At 45.1% G+C, this 21,733-nt stretch overlaps 1 protein-coding gene across 1 annotated transcript; it reads left to right on the top strand.

The window, feature by feature from the left end:
* Positions 1-214: 214 nt before the first annotated feature.
* Positions 215-3,655, top strand: LOC109779323 (probably inactive leucine-rich repeat receptor-like protein kinase At5g48380). Its single transcript, XM_020337927.4, has 3 exons — positions 215-408; positions 1,233-2,115; positions 2,214-3,655. The coding sequence occupies exons 2-3, from the start codon at positions 1,297-1,299 to the stop codon at positions 3,207-3,209; spliced, it is 1,815 nt and encodes a 604-aa protein (XP_020193516.1). The 5' UTR covers positions 215-408; positions 1,233-1,296; the 3' UTR covers positions 3,210-3,655.
* The last annotated feature ends 18,078 nt before the right edge of the window (positions 3,656-21,733 follow it).

Raw genomic sequence — 21,733 nt, 5'->3', positions numbered from 1 at the left:
AAAAGGAGGGGACCCGAGACCCGTCACCCACCACCTCCTCCATTCCGACCTCAGTGACACGGTGGCGCCGTAGCCATTCGTCCGGCCGGCCACCCATCATCAAGAGAGAGCAGACGGGTTGACTGGGGCAGTTGACCAGCAAAGTCCGTGGATCTCCGCGTCCCCCAGTCTCCATACTGCGCGCCCCTCTCGCCCTCGCCGGGCCCACGGCTGGGCCCCCACACGCTTAGAAAAACTCTCTCGCCTCCACTTTCTTTTCCCTTTCTTTGACGGGCGGCTGCTCTCCTCTCCTCTCCTCCCACCTCCGGTCCTCCCTCCTCCCCCCACTACTCACAGACTCTTCTCCCCTCCTCCTCCTCCTCCCTGGGTCCTCCCGGTTCCCACCTATGCACGGACGGCGAGCTTCAGGTAATCGATTCGGCCTCGCCTCTTCTCTTATTTTTCTGGATTTTGTAGATGTTCCTTCATGCTCTGCTGTGGCGCGAATGATCTTTCGGAGTGCGCGAGCTCTGGGTTGGTTGGTGCCGCTGTGGATGCGGGTTCTTGGGGGGCTACGGTAGCGGTTCGCAGAGTTGCCATGTCCATGTACGGCGAGGAAGAAATCGCTTGTTTTTGGCCTGATTGGTGCGGGTTTGTTGCTGGGGAAGCAGCAGCAACAGCCCCCGGGAGGGAAATCAGGGAAAAAATAGCATACACATATGCGACATATGGATGGTGCGGCGCCATTCCTTTTGGAGATTTTTCTTTGCTGCCCCTTAGATTTTCTTCTTTCTGGAAAGTGCGCCTTTTGGCAGTTCGAGCCGTTCGCTTCTGTTGTGAGAAATCGAGATATTTATAATAAGAAAAAGCCCGCTGGTTGTTTCTATCTATAAATAATAACTGTGGTCTCGATTGATGGTTCAGCAGTCAGGAACTGCCTCCGGTTGCAAGTTTCCACTTATGTTTACAGACAAGTAATGGAAGAACAAGTTTTTACTGTTATTGTTAGGGGTGATGATTAATTACCATGCGACCAATTGCACTTATTCCTTCGTGCTAATCGTAGCCGAACCTTGGCATCATATGTTATTTGCTATGGCTGTAGTGGGGATCAGTTCCCCATTGATGTTGTCCTTGTGTTATGCTTTTCAGTACTGCAATCAAATCAATATTTTCGTTTTAGAATATATGGCTGCTATCACCAACTCTATGTGTGTCTCTAATTTTATAAATTCGATTACGTTTACGTGTAGGTGAAGCTTGAACCTACAAGTGGTATTGTCACGGAGGAGAGGCCACGTTAGGCGCAAGTGCTCGATGGCAAATCATTATGCTCCTCTGAGGGTTATTCTTGTACTGCTGTTGGTCTTCACTTGTTTCGCCTCTGAAGCTGATATCCAATGCCTGAAATCTGTTCAGCAGTCAGTGGACCCCAACGGTGTACTCAAATCCTCATGGAATTTTGAGAACGACACTGCTGGTTTCACATGCCGATTTACTGGCGTGGAATGTTGGCACCCGGATGAGGACCGAGTTCTTTCTTTGCGCCTAGGCAACCTTGGTCTCCAGGGTTCATTTCCTCATGGTCTTCAGAATTGCAGCAGTATGACTGGGCTGGATCTGTCAAACAACAACTTTTCAGGACCTATCCCTCAAGACATCTCCCGGGAAATACCATACCTAACATCATTGGACCTCTCCTACAATGGTTTTTCTGGCACCATCCCACCAAATATATCAAACATGACTTACCTGAACGTCCTCAATCTCCAACATAACCAGTTTAGTGGCGAAATTCCACCGCAGTTCAGTCTTCTGACTCGGTTAACTGCATTCAATGTCGCAGAGAACCGACTATCAGGGTTTATTCCATATTCATTAGGAAAAAATTTTACGGCATCGAATTTTGCCGGTAATCAAGGGCTATGTGGGGTTCCATTAGATGAATGCCAAGCTTCAGCAAAGAGCAAGAACAACGCGGCCATCGTTGGAGCTATTGTTGGCGTCGTAGTTGTGATCATAATTGTTGCAATAGTTGTGTTTGTTTGTCTGCGGAAATTACCAGCCAAGAAAGCAAAAAAGGATGAGGATGAAAATAAGTGGGCAAAGAGTATCAAAGGAACAAAAACAATCAAGGTAAACTACTTTGTTGTTTCCTTTTCTTTTAATTTTGGGTCGAAAGGCAATGTCCAAAACAATAACTTACTGTTGTCATGGTTTTGTCAATTATCCAGGTGTCTATGTTTGAGAATCCAGTTTCAAAGATGAAGCTAAGTGATCTTATGAAGGCCACCAAACAGTTCAGCAAGGAAAACATCATAGCTACTGGAAGGACAGGGACTATGTACAGGGCAGTGCTACCTGATGGTTCTTTTCTTGCTGTTAAAAGGCTACAAGATTCACAACATTCTGAATCACAGTTCACTTCAGAAATGAAGACACTTGGCCAAGTAAGGAATCGCAACTTGGTTCCTCTTCTTGGATTTTGCATTGCTAAGAAGGAGAAGTTGTTGGTGTACAAGCACACACCCAAAGGTTCACTCTATGATCAGTTACACGAAGAGGGGAATGATTGTAAGATGGATTGGCCTCTGAGGTTAAGAATTGGTATTGGTGCAGCAAAAGGTCTTGCATATCTTCACCACACTTGCAATCCTCGAATCCTTCACCGCAATATAAGCTCCAAATGCATTCTCTTGGATGACGACTACGAACCAAAGATTTCGGATTTTGGGCTTGCTAGGCTTATGAACCCCCTAGACACCCATCTCAGCACCTTTGTCAATGGGGAATTTGGAGATATCGGTTATGTGGCACCAGAGTACGGGAGCACTCTGGTGGCCACGCCGAAGGGTGACGTCTACAGCTTCGGAGTGGTTCTCCTTGAGCTTATCACCGGTGAGAGGCCTACTCAGGTTTCCACTGCTCCAGATAACTTCAGGGGGAATCTAGTAGAGTGGATCACCTACCTATCCAACAATTCCATTCTCCAAGACTCAATCGACAAGTCGTTGATAGGGAAGGACAATGACAGTGAGCTGATGCAGTTCCTGAAAGTCGCGTGTTCTTGCACAGTCACCACCGCGAAGGAGAGACCCACCATGTTTGAGGTTTATCAGCTGCTTAGAGCCATTGGGGAGAAGTATCATTTCTCGGCCGGGGACGACATGATGCTGCCACCTCTAAGCACAGATGGAGAAACCCCGGACGAGCTCATTGTCGCCATGTAATCACAAATTCATATGTTGCAGAAGGCAAGTATGACCGCAAGCAAGGCGTGTTCCCTGTATGGTCTTTAATATTTTGTCCATGAGCATTATTACGACGCTTCAAGTGGAGTAGCGGTACGCTGCATACAATGTATATATAGTTCTTGTAGCTTGGTTCTCTTATCCACCATTGGAAGGTGGTGCTAGTAGCAGCGAGGATAATTTTCATACTACCTATTTAAGAATGGAGTACCTGTTAGTTAGCTAGCTCTTGAGTTACTGTGTGATTATGCCATATTGGGATTGCGCCCTGGGGTGAACACCCATTATCTGGCCTTCTGGATTTGGCAAAGGCGGCGCTTTCCTGTTGGCGTTGTCTTTGATTTTTCGAGTACCTTTTTTTGCAGTGCATGTGTTGCCAAGGATGATTGTTAATGTTGATGCGTGCAGCGTGCACTTGGGTGTCATGTTACAATGTTCTCTTGTCCTTTATTGAGAAAAAAATTATAAGACGCGAATGTCTGAAACTGTACCTTGTGGTGCTCCCTTCGTTCAGAAAAATGGACGTCTGACCATGCGTGCACTGATCCAAAGATCCTGACGTAGGTGTCGTGTGCTGAAACATGTCTCAGACTAGAGCAAAAAATAAAAAATCCTGATGATAAATTACATGTGCTGTATGCGTTGTGGACTGAAATCTGACCAACCTTTTGTTATTTACTGCAATCAATGTAAAGGGGAGACAATTCGAAGCAACAAAAATAAGTGGTTGTTCTGACATGCACATGCAGGTGAAATGCACCCGGCTAAAAACAGAAAGTGTCAACCTGACGGAAGGACCTGCGGGCATGCTCATTGATCCTCGATATTTTTGCTGCTGCCTCGGGTCTTCGCGTCAACCTGACGAAGAGCGCGGCGCTGCCGATCAGATGCTCGCAAGCTCAGATGGATATGGTCACTAACATCCTTCGCTGCTCCATTGGGCGGTTCCCGATCAAGTATCTAGGCCTCCCGTTGACCATCTGCCGGCAATCTGCGGCACAGCTTCAGGGACTTGTCGATCACATCGCGGCAAGCCTGCCCACATGGCGTGCATCAGCTCTGCCGAAGAGCGGCCGGCTGCTCCTCGTCAAGTCTGTCCTGTCGGCGATGCCAATCCATGCGATGTTGGCGTTCGAGCTTCCGGCCAAGACGATCAAGGCTATCAATAAAATTATACGAGGATTCCTCTGGTGTGGCAAAGCCGAAGCGAATGGCGGCAACTGTGCGGTGGCATGGCCGGCGGTCTGTACCCCTATGTGGGCTGGTGGCCTGGGCGTGCCGGATATACAGTGGATGAACACAGCCATGCAGGTTAGGTGGCCGTGGCTAGCTCGGACCGACAACTCGAGGCCATGGAGCGAGTTCATGATGCCAATACCGAAAGAAGCCACACAGTTATGCAATGCGGCAATGCACACGACGATCGGTGATGGCATGGATGCTTTGTTTTGGGAGGACAGGTGTAAGTGCATCTAGTGCCATCCCTAGTTGGTTTTGGAGTATAGACGACAAACCTCGTTGAGGGATTAATGTGTTTGTGAGAATTGCAGGATAACACAGGTAGTAGTCCCTCATTGATTCGGTTTACCTACCGGAGATGACCCCTAAAAATGTGTGAAAACATTGAAGACAATGGTGGTATGTGAAGATATTCACAACGAAGATTATGATTCGAGAAGACATTCACATAAAGACTATGGAGTGCGAAGACATAGCTGTTTTGTAGTTTCCTTTTCTTCTTTGTTGAGTCATAGGAACCACCCTACTGTTAAGTGGGGTCCAAGTGAACATAGTCAGAGTGACTGAAGTGATGCTCAACCGAATCATATGTCTTCGAGCGAAGACAATGAGAGCAAATCTTATCCAGAGTCGGATAAGTCAGCTTTACTTGTAGCCCAAGTCAAGCTGCCGCGTGTGTTTGAAATCTGACCGTTGGAACACGTGTCAGTTCCTTAGTGACCCAGGTTCATTTCGGACAAATCAGGTCGGGTTGCCTAGTGGCTATAAATGGCCCACCCCCTACATCATAAATTGGTGGCTGCTCAGAGTTAGTGCACGGCTTTTGTCGTTTGAGAGCAACCCACCTCGAAGCCTTTGAGAGAGAGAAATCCTTGCGAGGACAAAGCCCAAAACACCCAGAGCCAAAGAGTGTTAGGCATCACTGAAGTCTTTCTGTCCGCGTGACCTGAAGATTTGTTACACTTGAGGACTGTGAATCCTCCAGCCGGTTAGGCGTCGCGTTCTGAGCATCCAAGAGTCATTGTGGATTGCCGGTGAACGAAGTCTGTGAAGGTTTGAAAGTCTACCTTGAAGACTTACTAGATTGATTGGGCGGGGACTAGGTGTCCTTAACTCAAGGAGAATAAGGTGAAGACACGGTCTTCTGAGTTGAATCTCAGCCTCCCTAACCAGACGTACAGTTGTCACAGCAACTGGAACTGGTCCAACAAATCACTGTCATCACCAAGCAACTGGTTCTATCTTCTCCCTCTCTTTACTTACAGTTTGTCTTCGTGAAGTCATTTGCATGCTTGCCTGATCTGTTTGACTTCACTGTGTGACGACTATTGTGTTTGGCTTCATACTCTCTTCCATCTTGATCCATTCCACCTAGTTGCTAATAGTCTTCGTGCTTTAGCTTTATTACTTGCTTGACTATGGCTTATCTAGTGTAGTCTACCTTCCGTTGCATGTCAATAGGTTCATTTCTATCGTTTGTCTTCGAAACTCCCATGTTTTGAAGACTTTCATAGAAATCGCCTATTCACCCCCCTCTAGTCGATAACTAGCACTTTCAATTGGTATCAGAGCAAGGTACTCCCTTGTTCTGTGTGATTCGGTTTAACCACCTGAAGTTTTAGCTATGTCGACTGCAGGGATAATCAAAGTCTCCGCTGCGTGCCCTGTCTTCGATGGCACTGATTACCCCTACTGGAAGAATAAGATGCGCATGCATCTTGAAGCCATTGATGTCGATCTATGGTATGTCGTCAAGAACGGCGTTCCCAAGACTGGTGAAGGTGTCACCCCTGCTGATGTCAAGAAGTTCGTTCAACTGGATTCTACTGCCAAGAACATCATCTGTGGTCATCTGACCAAAGGACAATATGGCTGTGTGAGTGCTCTGGAAACGTCAAAACTAGTCTGGGACTGGCTCTCCAAGGTCAACGAAGGCGTCTCAACCCAGAGAGATCAAAGGATCAGTGTCCTTCGCAACCTCTTCAACCACTTCAAGAGAAACGACAATGAGAATGTCCAGCTCACGTTTGATCGCCTCACTGACATCACAAATGAGCTTCATGCTCTTGGCGCCACAGAGATCACCAAGCATGAAATCGTCAAGACACTCCTGAGATCACTTGACAGCTCGTTTGACACCCTAGCCTTAATGATCCAAGAACGCCCTGACTTCAAGACACTCGATCCGTCTGACATACTTTAGAGGCTCAACACACATGAGTTTCAACTATCTGAGAAAAGAGATATCTATGGTCCCAACTATGGCCGCACTCGCGCTTTGAAGGCAAAGGTTGTTTCCTCATCTGAAGAAGAATCTGACTGCAGTTCTGGGGATCCTGAAGACATTGGAAAGGAGCTTGCTATGCTCGTGAAGAAGTTCCAAAAATTCACTAAGAAGAAAGGCTTCAGAAATTCTTCAAGATCCAGCTCGAGGAATGATGAAGCTTCTACTCATGACCACAAGAAGAGAACATGCCACAAGTGCAAGAAACCTGGTCACTACATCTCTGAGTGTCCACAATGGGACAATGAGAACAACAAGAAGAAGAAGAGCAAGGAATATAATTCTGATGACAAGAAGAAGAAGAAATCCTCAAAGTATTCTTCCAAGTCTTCCTCCAAGTCTTCATCAGATAAGAAGAGCTCATCTGGCAAGGCTCGTGCTTTTGTTGGCAAGGAGATGGATTCAGAGGAGGAGTATGCTTCTGAGGAGGCAGAGGTGGAGTCTGAGGAGGAGTCCGACTCTGGCGTTGCAAGTATGGCTCTAGCCACAGCCTACGTTGCCAAGTCCATCTTCAGCACTGAAGACAATGGCTCCGTCACCAACGCTGATGCTAATGACAAGGACGCCTCTGCTCCCACCTACTGCTTCATAGCACGTGGTGCCAATGTAAACTCACGCGATGCTTACTTTCAAACATCAAGTGAAGATGGCTCTGATTGTGAATCCAAACCCAGCTACAAAACGCTTGCTAAAATTGCAACTGAACAACAGAAGGCTATGGAACATATTCAAATACTGTTAGACAAAAGCGATGACCTGTTGGACGCGGAAATGACCCGATCTCAGTCCTTAATTGAAGACATAAAAAATCTTCATGTTAAGTATGAGGAACTTGAAAGTCGTCATGAAACGCTCTCAACAAATCATGAAAAGCTTTCCTATGATTATCTTCAAAGGAAGCAAGAACTTGAGAAATTGAGAGCAGTTCATGAAGATCTTCAAAAAGAAAACGAGTCACTTCGCGCTCAGCAGATCAGTCCCGCTCAGGAAGGATTTGAACCACCATGTCTAAAATGCCTTGAGCGTGATAACGCTACTTCTGTTGCTGAATGTTCTACTGCTGCTACTGTTGCAATATCTTCAACTGCTGATGTGGTAACTAACCCCTCTGCTGAGGATGCCACTACTATTGCTGATGAAAATACTAGGTTGAAGACATTGCTTGAGACTGGGATGTACAAAAGTCTCAAAGGGCATCAGACACTATGTGACGTCCTTAAAAAGAAGATTCTGAACCGAAACCCTAGGAAAGAGGGTGTTGGGTTTGAGAGGAAAATGAATGTTGATGGCTCTTACTGGAAGCCTGAGCAGTACCCAAAAACCACACGGGTTGCTGCAAAGGAACCTTCAGTGCATCCATCCACCTTATCTGGCTTCACTTGTGCTAACCCGATTGTCATTGATGAATCCTTTGATGCAAACTATAAACTGTTTAAGAATCAGAATGGTGAAGTGTTTGCAGGTATATTGGTACTAACTACAGGAATGGACCGCCTCTGAAGAAAATCTGGGAGCCCAAAAGGTGTCTTGAGAATCTTCCTGTGAATGTCATCATGACACCACAAGGGAAGAAGACAAACCCCAGACCAAAGGCTTCATATGGTCCAAAGGCTTCATACAGACAGAGGACTCACCTGAATCACCCTAATACCAATGTTTTGTAGGGAAATCATACTCAGACCTATGAATATGAGCGTGTTTCTTCAAACCGCTATGTTCATAAAACTAAGAACTTTTCTGCTTATTCATATGAGTATCATTCATCTCCTGCAAGGCTATTTGCTAGGGCTTCAAAGCCAAAGTTTTCAGATGTTGCACTTAGACTCATTGCTTCTAAGCCACCCCTGAAAATGTGGGTGGTTAAGAAAAAGTAACCTTCTTTTGCAGGGAAAGGTCTCCAGCCTGAAATCAAAGGCGTCCGATGCTTATGCTGGGGACCTAAAACATCTTGTGGGGCGCAAGATAAAATGCCCAAATGGTCTCACTATGTATTTTGTTCCTGAATCACTTGCCAATCATCCTATCAGTCCTAACCTTGATCTGAGCTTTGATAATTCTCTTGTCCGTCAAATGTTTATGCTTCACAATACTCTTGGTGAAGCCTATCCCCCTAAATGTACTGTAGGGTATGACACCACATGCTTCAGAATTGATTATGGACAGTGGATGCACTAATCACATGACTGGTGATCGAAGTCTTCTCATGGACTCAACCTTATGTCCATCCGACAAGAGCCACATCACATTTGCTGACACTGGTAAAAGCAAGGTATTGGGTCTAGGTAGAGTTGCAATCTCAAAGGATCAGCACATGGATAAAGTGATGCTTGTTGAATCCCTTGGTTTCAACTTAATGTCTATCTCAATGCTTTGTGACTTGAACATGATTGTGATATTTGGAAAGTATCGTTGCCTTGTTCTAATGGAATCTGACAAGTCTCTAGTCTTTGAAGGGTATCGGAAAGATGATTTGTACATGGTAGATTTCTTAGCAGGACCACAGCTAGCCGTATGTCTTCTAGCAAAAGCTTCAGAGTGCTGGCTCTGGCATCGGAGGCTAGGGCATGCTGGCATGAGGAACCTGTACACTCTCGCAAAGAAGAAACACGTCATAGGCATCGAGGGCGTCAAGTTCAAGAAAGATCATCTGTGTGGTGCCTGCGAAGCTGGAAAGATGACGAGGGCCAAGCATCCCTCGAAGACAATCATGACGACATCTCAACCCTTCGAGCTGCTACACATGGACTTATTTGGCCCTACTCACTACTCTACTCTTACTACCACTGCTTGCCTCTATGGCTTTGTCATAGTTGATGATTATTCAAGATATACATGGGTGCATATAATCCTCTACAAGACAGAAGTGCAGGATGTCTTCAGACGCTTCGCCAACCGTGCCATGATGAACTATGGCGTCAAGATCAAGCATATCAGAAGTGACAACGACACAGAGTTCAAGAACACCGGCCTCGACCTTTACCTGGACACATTGGGCATCACTCATGAGTTCTCAGCTCCGTACACACCTCACAGAATGGCATCGTGGAGCGCAAGAACAGAACACTCATTGAGATGGCTTGGACGATGCTTGATGAATACAAGACTCCAAGAAAGTTCTGGCCCAAAGCCATTGATACTGCATGCCATGTCATCAATCGTGTTTATCTTCAAAAGCTTCTGAAGAAGACATCCTATGAACTCCTAACTGATGTGCGGTTCGATGAGACTAACGGCTCGCAAAGAGAGCACCTGCCAAATGTGCTAGATGAAGTTCCACCTAGTGAATCCATCAAGCTCATGGGAACTGGAGAAATCATACCGTCTGAAGCTCAGGCTGAAGAATAACTTATCATTTCTGCACCTAATCAACCTGAAGACAATGCTCAGCATGAAGATAATGCTCAAAATGAAGACAATGTTCAACAAGAGCAAAATCTTCGTCCAGTTCATCCTCGTGTTGCTAATGAAGTGCAAATTGAGAAGATAATTGACAGTATCAATGCACCTGGTCCACTCACTCGTTCAAGAGCAACGCAACTGGCAAATTTCTGTGGGCACTTTGCATTTGTCTCAATATCTGAACCCAAGAAAGTTGCTGAAGCCTTCATGGAACCTGAATGGATTCAAGCTATGCAAGAAGAGCTTCAACAGTTCAAGCTGAACAATGTATGGGAATTGTTCAAGCGTCCTGATCCTCGTAAGCACAATATCATTGGCACCAAATGGATATATCGCAACCAGCAAGATGAGCATGGTCAAGTTGTCAGAAACAAGGATCGTCTCGTTGCTCAAGGATACACTCAAGTTGAAGGGATTGACTTCGATGAAACATTTGCACCTATGGCTAGGCTTGAAGCCATTCGCATACTGCTAGCCTATGCAAATCATCACAACATTCTTCTGTATCAAATGGATGTGAAGAGTGCCTTTCTCAATGGCAAGATTGAAGAAGAAGTGTATGTTGCACAACCACCTGGCTTTGAAGATCCAAAACATCCTGATATGGTATACAAGCTTAACAAGGCACTGTATGGCCTCAAACAAGCCCCTCGCGCTTGGTATGACACACTCAAAGACTTCCTTAAGAGCTAAGGCTTCAAACCTGGTTCCCTGGATCCCACACTCTTCACGAAGACATATGATGTTGAACTGTTTGTGTGCCAAATATATGTGGATGACATTATCTTCGGCTGCACTAACCAGAAATACAGTGATGAGTTTGGACACATGATGCAAGAGCAATATCAGATGTCCATGATGGGTGAGCTGAAGTTCTTCCTAGGTCTTCAAATTCGTCAGCAAAGCAATGACATCTTTATATCTCAAGAGAAATACCTCAAAGACTGCCTGAAGAAGTTTGGAATGCAAGACTGCAAAGGTTACACGACGCCAATGCCAACCAAAAGTTGTCTGGGTCCTGACGCCAATGGTAAAGAGTTCGATCAAAAGGTATACCGCTCCATGATTGGTTCTTTACTTTATTTATGTGCATCTAGGCCAGATATCATGCTTAGTGTTTGCATGTGTGCCCGATTCCAAGCGACACCAAAGGAATTGCATCACTTAGCTATGAAGCGAATTCTTGGATATTTGGCTTACACCCCAACACTAGGATTATGGTATCCAAAGGGCTCAGAGTTTGATCTAGTTGGATTCTCAGATGCTGATTATGCTGGTGACAAGGTGGATCGCAAGTCTACATCAGGCACATGTCACTTTCTGGGACGATCACTTGTCTGTTGGTCTTCAAAGAAGCAGAACTGCGTGTCTCTCTCCATTGCTGAATCTGAATACATTGCTGCTGGATCTTGCTTCAGCTTCTATGGATGAAGCAAACTCTCAAGGACTATGGCATCCATCTGAAACAAGTACCACTCTACTGCGACAATGAAAGCGCCATCAAGATTGCCAACAACCCGGTTCAGCACTCGAAGACAAAGCACATTGAAATTCGTCATCACTTTCTCAGAGATCATGTCATGAAGGAAGATATTGATATCATTCACATCAACACTGAAGAGCAATTGGCTGATATCTTCACAAAGCCCTTGGATGAGAAAAGGTTTTGCAAGTTGCGGTGTGAGCTAAATATCTTGGAATCCTCAAATGTCTGTGATTAGGCACACATCCTAACACTTATGCATGTTGATGACTTAGATGAGCAACACATGAAGTAATGTATATCTTCAATCAATGAAGACATACACTCTAAGTGTGAATACATTAATGCGGAATTTGACTTCGGAGCGCCACGATAATTGTGCGCGGTGTCTGGGTCTAATACTTCCTATATGGTGGGTAACGCCACCACCAACCTCTTGTTTGGAGTGTTTCAATTGGTGTTATATTTGCTAAGTCTTCGCATTTGATTTATCTTCAACAGTGATTTGTCTTCAGGTTGTTCTTCACTTTGTTGATTTGGTCTTACTCAGATATATACATATATTTGTGTTCTGTCCTCTACAACATTCACTTATAGCTATGTCTTCTCGTTTGAATCTTTTGGACTAAGTGAATGTGATCGGACCCTAACCTCTTCTATGCTTCTACCTCAAATTCTATATATCCAAATCATATGCATTCTATTGAAACCGTCGAATGTCTTCTCTGCGTCCTTGTCAGCAGAAGATACAAAGACAAGCATTGAATATGTTTTAAATGCTCAATCCTTATTGCCTAAAACCCGGAGAAGTCGGAACGACCACCCGACAGTCTAAGCGTGCGTGGGAACATGGAACAACTTCCAATGTGTTGCATGTTCGCCATGTGTCCCTCAGATGTGAACCGCCAGGGGCACCTGCGTAATTGCGCTGTGCTGTCCCTCTCCTTATTAATACACATCACATCGCGGTCAAAATCTTTCTCCCACCTCGCCACCTCGCACAAACCCTAGCGCCACTGCTAGCTCTCGATGACGCCGGCGACGAAGCGCTTAGCTGCCGCGACCTCACCGACGCCGTCCTCACGCCGGCCGCGGACCTCGTCTCCTCCGCCGCCGCCGTAGGTGTCTTCTGTCGTTGAGTTAGGGCACGGAAGATCGAACTGCTCGGCCTCCTACTTCTCTCCAACTAGTAGTTCTTTGTGTGGTAATTAAATCTTACTTTTACTGCCTTTTTGATCCGATAGATTCATCCTTCTCCACCAAAAGTGGTTTCTATGCCTACAAAATTGAATCTATCATGTTCTGCATCTCATATCATGCCTAGTATATTCACTTATGCTTCACAACAAGTTAGATTCCTCACTTGTACCTATTCTTGGATTCGTACAAATCTGGAACCAACTCTCAAGAAATAAGTGAATGTCTTCGCACGATGAGGTCAATGTCTTCAAACTGATTTATCTTCAAATCTTCTAAGAATGCATATGACCTCTTCCCCTCCCCTCGCATCTCTAATGCTATCACAGGTACATGTCCGTGGGAGAATCCCTTGGTTCTCATAGTCTGCATTCATTTGCAGAATTCTTACAGCGTCACATCAATTCTCTCGAAGCCAGTTCTTGTCTGACCAGCAGACGAAAGCCTTTGCAAGCTTTGAAGCCATTCAGTTTGAACTACATGGCCACTGAAAAGTCAGCAAGAAAGGGGGGCAGGCAGCTTCGCGGGGGCACTTCAATGGATTTGCCTGAAGATCTCTATGAGTTATACAAAACTGATCCTGAAGAAAGCTATGGCCAACGCAAAACTCGAATCCAATGGTTCAAGTACAGATTCGTCACCAAGGAATATGCTGAAAAGAATGCCATCAAGCATCCTTGGGGGATATTCTCTATAGAAATCTTCAACCTAAAACCAAATCTGAAGCTATTGCTCAGGGTTTCTACCCTTGCATGGTCCGTGGACCACAGCCTGCTGATGCCGACCCATAATCTTTGTTATGGTGTCGTGAAGATAGTTTGTTCAAGCGCAACTACAAGTTTGCCAAGGATTCTGCAGTTAAGAACAAGAAGTGTCTCGGCTGCAACTTCAATCCAGGTCCTTCTGCTCCTAGGGCTGATGGCACACGTGATGCCAATCCCAATGTCATCGGCCCCTTCGACAACTTTGATGGTCTCCTCTCCTACATCGCCGCTGTAGGATCGAAAGTATGTCTAGAGGGGGGTGATTAGACTACTTGACCAAATAAAAATCTAGCCTTTTCCCAATTTTAGTTCTTGGCAGATTTTAGCAACTTAGAACAAGTCAAGCAATCAACCTACACATGCAATTCTAACAGTATAGCAGCGGAATGTAAAACAAATGCATATGAAGGTAAAGGGAGGAGTTTGAGGGAGCAAACGCAATGTTGACACGGAGATTTTTTTTATCCATGGTTCCGATAGGTGGTGCTATCGTACATCCACGTTGATGGAGACTTCAACCCACGAAGGGTAATAGTTGCGCGAGTCCACGGAGGGCTCCACCCACGAAGGGTCCACGAAGAAGCAACCTTGTCTATCCCACCATGGCTGTCGCCCACGAAGGACTTGCCTCACTAGGGTAGATCTTCACGAAGTAGGCGATCTCCTTACCCTTACAAACTCCTTGGTTCAACTCCACAATCTTGACGGAGGCTCCCAAGTGACACCTAGCCAATCTAGGAGACACCACTCTCCAAAAAGTAACAAATGGTGTGTTGATGATGAACTCCTTGCTCTTGTGCTTCAAATGATAGTCTCCCCAACACTCAACTCTCTCTCTCTCATAGGATTGGATTTGGTGGAAAGAAGATTTGAGTGGAAAGCAACTTGGGGAAGGCTAGAGATCAAGATTTATGTGGTTGGAATGGAATATCTTTGTAACATCCCAAATTTTCAATTTGAAATGTTATACATAGATCATTCTTGCATATCATATTTTATTGAATTTTGTTTTGCGATCCTAGAAATTCTACGCAACTCAAGGACCCACGGAGAGAGTTGTGGATTTCGTTATTTTCATATTTGGGTTTTCTCAAATTTTGAAAATAGGATCATTTGTTTTAATTATTGTTCTCTCCGAAAATATTTCATATCAAAATATATGAGAGGAGATAATATGACTTCTCCACAAATAATGAAATATTGGAGGAAAAATATTAAAAACAAATATTTGATTTTATTTGATTTTATTTGAATTAGGAAAAATACGCATTTTTCAAAATTTCATTTTAGGCCCAAATAAATGTTCATCTTGTCCGGCTTATTTTTAGAGGACGGGAAAAATTTATTTCGGGATTTTTGGAGTCCGTTTACTATTTATTTTGTTTGTTTTTCTGCGTAAAATTAATTTTCAAAAAAAATCGCGAACCGCCTTACGGGCCGTGTCCGACCCGGACACCTCAGCCCGGCCGGCCTTATAAGCCGCGGCCCGAGCCCCGCCCCAGCCCAAGTCGCCGCCGCCACCTAACCCTAACCCTAACCAATCCGCGTCGCCGCCGCCGGATCCGCCGCCGCCGATGCCCGACGCCGCCGCCCGTCCCGCCGCCCCTCGCCCGACGCCGCCCCGCCGGAGTTGCGCGCTGCCGCCGCCGTCACGCAAACCGAGCTAGCCGCCAGTTTTCTCGAAAAACCATTCGGTTTTATTTCGAAACCGAGATGCGTTTTTTTATTAGATCGGTTTATTTTTTTCGGTTTAACTAAATAGCGAACGCCCGTTCGTATGTTCGTTTTAACGAACGGTTTTCGTCGTTTAGCCGCAGACAGCGAACGTTCGTTCGTTAGCCTGTTCGTCAGTTTTTCTTTTTCTCGGATTTTCCGCAATTATTTTCGATCGCGATTTCTGATCCGATTTTCGTTTCAGTTTAACTTTTCGCTCGTTTATCGGAATCAGGCGATTCATGCGCCTAGAGTTTCATCTCGAAACCCTCTTTTTGTTTAACCAACTCAAACAAGTTTTTGCTACTGTAAAATTTTACTTAGGTCCAGATTAGTAAACGAAGCTTGTTTATTTCGCCGTTTGAGTTTCGTTGCTTCGTTCGATTTGATTCTTTTTGCAAACCGGAGTTCTTAAGTTGAACTTTCTGGTTAGATCTCTTATTTTGAGTTTTATCCGTGCACCCTTGCTTGATTGCTTATGTATGTATTGTTTGTTTGCGATAGAGTACCCGGAGTGCGAAGTGTGCTACTACGAGTCTCTAGGTTTCACGGATCATCAGCAAGGCAAGTAACACTTTGATCATACCTCTTTACCACCCAGTTTTATTGCATTAGATCAATCTTCAAACTATTGCATGATTAGGATCTGATTAATATGTGGGTTTTGGGAAGTAGATGAGGTAGTACCTATTGCCCTGTTTACTATCAAACCTTTGGGAGTTACTTCTACGTTTGCTTATATTGCTATGCTATGCTCGTAGACGTGGTTTGGGTTTGAGTGTATTTCATGACAGATGTGAGATTGTTAATTAATGGATCAACTTAAGGTGGCTACTTTAATTTACATCTGGGTGGATTGAGGCACCTGGAGAACCCAGTGTTGCCTGTATTTTTGGATATCCCGGAGTACCCGTGTGATCATCCTATGGACCGCCACCCAGGCTCAAAGGGATCATGAGATTATTCATGCTAGAAACTTCCGTGTGCAGCCACAAGCTATTATGGGCTCTAGCATAGTTGAGTAGGTTACATGATCTCTTGAAGAGGTGGGCTAGCAGATGTAGGGGAAAGTAGGTGTAACTGTCCACCCGGAGTAGAGTATTGTTTCTGAAAGACTGTGTCTCGGTCATCCGTTTCTCAAACACCATGTAGTGCGAGAAATCAAGCGGAGGCGATCGAGTCTTGTGGGGAAAAGTGCACAAACCTCTGCAGAGTGTACAAACTAATCATGGTTAGCCGTGTCCCCGGTTATGGACATCTTGAGTATTGAGTTCTTGGATTATCATGTGAATCTCATCATCATGTTACTTAATTTAATTTGATTGGGTTAATCACGTTTTTAATTGGGATTGAGTTGGAGGTACCTTCTCAATGTTTAACAACCACCATGATAGTTAAATAAAATTTATTCCTTTGTGGTAGGGAAAAATTGGCTTTTCGCAAAACTGTAACCATAGAGCTTTCCACCAGCCAAATATGCATGTAGTGATAGCATTATTCTGTTCATTACTCTCTATGTGTTACATTGCCAGCATATTCCATGTGCTGACCCGTTTTCGGGCTGCAACGTATCATGTTGCAGACTTTTCAGACGACGAGTAAGGAGCCTTAGGTCGTGGTCTTATACTCAGTGATGCCGTTGGAGTTGATGGACTCACTTTATCTTCCAAGCCTTCCACTGTTATCGTTTTTAGATGGCCTTAAGCCATATTTATTTGTATTGAGTTCTCTTGAACTATTCGATGTAATAAGTGTGTGATTTCTACTTTGTTATAAATCCTTCAAAGTACTGTGCGTGTCAGCATTACCGATCCAGGGATGACACTGATGCACGGAGACTAGACTATGTGAGGTCTGGTCGCTACAAAGATGGTATCAGAGCACACGCTGACTGTAGGACACGACCACTAAGCTAAAGCCCTAGATCACTACTCTCTTCTCATTTCCGACTCCTCTCCTTTCTTCCACTCTTTTAGGATGGCGGATGCAAGGAACAAGTTCACGCAACCAGATGAGGATACACCTTTTGGACGACACTTGAAGGAAGTTACTAAGTACCTGAACATCGGAATACCAAGCTTCACCAGAACCTACAACGCCACACTACCAGAAGAGGAGCGCTGGATGATTCAAGTTCAAGTTCCAGGAAGGACGTTCACGCCAGTCACTGAGCCCATAGAGTTTTCCTTTGATGCACCAACCTTGAGTCTAGGAAAGAGCATGGCAGCCCACATCACCATGGGATGCATTGGAGAAGTGAACCACAATGATCTCAAGGATACTATCTATCAGATTTGTGGGCGTCGAGACGAGCAATGGGAGATGATCAGCACCAGGAAGGATAGATCTATTGCAGCTTTCATTCAGGAGTTAAACCAGCACATTCGTCGCCAGGAGAACCAAATGTGCGCAGACATGATAGAACTGAAGAAGGCAAAGACTAGGATCATGGAACTGGAGGAAGAACTCAAGGCTACACGCGATAGATATGAGGAGGAAATCGCAACATTGTTGGAGAAGAATGGCGACCTGACACAGAACCTAGGAGTTTTCATGGGAGACCCCGCACTAGGAGGAGATGATGACGATTCTACTTGCCCGGAGAACTACATCATCATCGACGACACTGACTCGGACCCCAGTGATGATGATTGGGAGGATGAAGCCGGAGCAGATATCATGGAGTCTTCGACTGAGCAATTTTTCTAGTAGACCACCAAATTAGTAGTAGTATTCCACCATGACTATAGTATAGTTCAAGCACTTTGTAACGATAGTTAGATCGATTGTATGCCTTGTTTGAATTGATTGGAGTGATATGATTGTGTTTGTCTCATGTGCATATGGGTAGTGTTTTCCCTTTAGACCTCATTCTATCCTATTTTCTCATCTTTCTAAACCATCAGATGCCTCCGAGACGCGACACCGGATTTGTTTTCCCACCGGAGATCACTCAGTTGATTCAGCAGCAGAATGCCCTGATGCAAGTGCTAGTTCAGAACTAAGACAACAACAACAAAAACCCACCACAACCACCACCTGTTGATCACTTAGCCCGTTTTCTTAGGCTGAATCCGCCGGTGTTCTCCAGTAGCACCGAGCCTATTGTGGCAGATGATTGGCTCCGCAAGGTTGGAAGGGAGCTGACCACTGCAGGATGCACAGATGCGGAGAGAGTGCGTTTTGCCGCACATCAGCTCGATGGACCCGTAGCATCATGGTGGGAGAATTACACAGCCACTCACCCCATTGACACTGTCACATGGGACCAGTTTCAGCAAGCTTTCCGTACTGCCCATGTTTCAGCAGGAGCTATGGCCATGAAGAACGTGAGTTTCGCAACTTACGCCAAGGAGGATGTACCGTTGGCCAGTACGTGGAGGATTTTAGTAAGTTAGCACGTTATGCCCCAGATGACGTTGCTACGGATGCAGCTAAGCAGGAGAAGTTTCTGGAAGGACTGAATGATGAGCTGAGCATGCAGTTGATGGTGGCAACTTTTAACAACTACCAGGAGTTGGTAGATAGAGCTCTCATGATTGAAGGGAAGCAGCAGCAGATTGAGAGCCGTAAGAGGAAGTATGGACAAGGAAAGTACAGTACAGGAGCTCACCAGAAGCCTCGTTTTACCCCGAACTCGGGAGGACACCTTCAGCATAACCATGGAGGTCACAATCACAATGGAGGGAGCTCGCACAATCATAGTGGCCCCAAGAATGGCAATGGAAACGGAGGAAGCAATGGACAGAACCGTACCAACCCATCAACCCCAGCCAAGAGGGATCTAAGCCACGTTACTTGTTTCAAGTGCTAGAAGACTGAACATTATGCAACTGAATGTCCGGAAGCTAATAATGGAAATGGCAATGGAAGCTCGGGGAAGAAGCCGAACCCTTTCAACAGGGGACAGGTGAACCACGTTAATGTGGAGGAGGTTGAAGCACAACCTGATGCAGTAATAGGTAAGTTTTTGGTTAAGTCATTTACGACAATCGTTCTTTTTGATACTGGTGCATCGCATTCATACATATCAAGGGGATTTGTGGATAAGTTTAAGTTGCCCACCAAAGTTCTCAGAACACCTATGTTAGTAACCTCGCCAGGAGCAGAGTATATGGCAAGCCAAGGATGTTTTCAGATGCCATTGGCCATAGGTAGGCATGTTTTCCCCTCAGACCTAATAGTTTTGGAGTCGCAAGGTTTGGATGTGATTTTGGGAATGGATTGGCTATCGATGTATGGAGGAAACATCGATTGCGCCAGTAAGACGATTTTGCTTACTACCCCAGAAGGAAGAAGGATTAAGTATGTATCCCGGCATGTGCCGAAGAGGACTCAAGTAAATTCCTTATCAGGAGTTGTACAGGAGGAAGTACCAGTGGTGAAGGATTTCCCTGACGTATTTCCAGAGGAGTTGCCAGGCATGCCACCGGATAGAGACATTGAGCTTTTGATTGAGCTTTTGCCAGGCACTGGGCCAATATCTAAGAGACTGTACAGGATGCCCGCTAAGGATTTGGAAGAAATTAAGAAGCAGATTAAGGAGTTACTGGATAAAGGATATATTCGCCCAAGTTCGTCACCTTGGGGATCACCAGTACTTCTAGTGGAGAAGAAAGATGGATCGTTGAGGATGGTTGTTGATTATCGTGGATTGAATGAAGTAACAATCAAGAACAAGTACCCACTGCCGATGATCAATGATCTGTTTGACCGACTACAAGGAGCTAAAGTATTTTCCAAGATTGATTTGCGATCAGGATACCACCAGTTGAAGATTCGAGAGCAGGATATACCCAAGACAGCTTTTACCACAAGGTATGGGCTATATGAGTACACCGTTATGTCATTTGGCCTGACTAACGCACCCGCCTATTTCATGAACATGATGAACAAAGTGTTTATGGAGTTTTTGGATAAGTTCGTCGTAGTGTTCATTGATGATATTCTGGTCTATTCGAAGAATGAAGAAGAGCATAAGGAGCATTTGCGTTTGGTACTTGGAAAGCTCAGAGAACATCAATTATATGCCAAGTTCAGCAAGTGCGAGTTTTGGATAAAGGAAGTTGGATTCCTTGGACATGTTATATCCGGAGAAGGAATAGCAGTAGATCCCACCAAGGTTAACACTGTGACAAATTGGGAGTCACCCACGATAGTTGGAGAAATCCGGAGTTTTCTGGGACTCGCAGGGTATTACCGGAGATTCATCGAGAATTTCTCGAAGATTGCAAAGCCTATGATAGAGTTGTTGAAGAAGGACACCAAATTCAAATGGACTGAGGAATGTGAGGCTAGTTTCCAGGAGTTGAAGAAACGTTTGGTTACAGCGCCAGTGTTGATTTTGCCAGATCAACGCAAGGATTATGAAGTATATTGTGACGCTTCTCATCGAGGACTTGGAGCAGTGCTAATGCAGGAGGGAAGAGTTGTTTCATATGCCTCACAACAGCTTAAACCCCATGAGTTGAATTATGCTACACATGATTTGGAGTTAGCAGCCGTAGTGCATGCGTTGAAGACGTGGAGACATTTTCTCATCGTAAACCATTGTGAGCTGTACACGGATCACAAGAGTTTGAAGTACATTTTCACGCAGAAGGAGTTGAATCTCAGGCAAAGGAGATGGTTGGAGCTCATTAAGGATTATGATATGAGATTGCATTATCACCCGGGGAAGGCTAACGTAGTAGCCGATGCGTTGAGCTGCAAGAGCCATGTCAACACACTCATGACCGGAGAGTTACCCAAGGAGTTAGCAGAGGATCTTCGCGAACTATGTTTGGAAATAGTTCCGAGAGGCTATGTAGCAGCATTGGAGATTCAGTCTACTTTGATGGATAAGATCAGAGAAGCCCAGAAGACACACAAGGAAATTGCCAAGATAAAGGAAAGGATGAGTAAAGGAAAGGCCAAGGGATTTCGTGAGGATGAGCACGATACCTTATGGTTTGAGGACCGCGTTTATGTGCCCAATGATCCGGAGATCAGGAAGTTGATCTTGCAAGAGGCCCATGATTCACCATATTCGACTCACCCAGGAAATATCAAGATGTACCTGGATTTAAAGGACAATTTCTGGTGGACCGAAATGAAGAAGGATATTGCGGAGTATGTAGCAGTTTGTGATGTATGTCAGAGAGTAAAGGCAGAGCATCAGAAGCCAGCAGGATTGTTACAACGATTGCCGATACCCGAATGGAAGTGGGATAAGCTAGGCATGGATTTTATCACAGGATTGCCCAGGACTCATTCAGGCTATGACTCGATATGGGTTGTAGTCGATCGTTTGACGAAGGTAGCTCATTTCATCCCAGTAAAGACCACTTATACAAGTGCTAAGTTGGCAAAGATATACATGACCAGGATCGTATGTCTGCATGGAGTTCCGAGGACCATTGTATCAGATAGAGGAACCCAGTTT

This window comes from Aegilops tauschii, chromosome 1 (assembly GCF_002575655.3).
Source record: "Aegilops tauschii subsp. strangulata cultivar AL8/78 chromosome 1, Aet v6.0, whole genome shotgun sequence".
Taxonomy (NCBI): Eukaryota; Viridiplantae; Streptophyta; class Magnoliopsida; order Poales; family Poaceae; genus Aegilops; species Aegilops tauschii.
The sequence above is the reverse complement of the archived record's forward strand: the minus strand, read 5'-3'. Positions and strand labels throughout refer to the sequence as shown.

Bases quoted from the DNA above. Each gene is read 5' to 3' on its own strand.
- LOC109779323 (XM_020337927.4), top strand. From the start codon at position 1,297: ATGGCAAATCATTATGCTCCTCTGAGGGTTATTCTTGTACTGCTGTTG. The intron at 2,116-2,213 runs GTAAACTACTTT...TCAATTATCCAG, and splicing joins AAGGAACAAAAACAATCAAG to GTGTCTATGTTTGAGAATCC.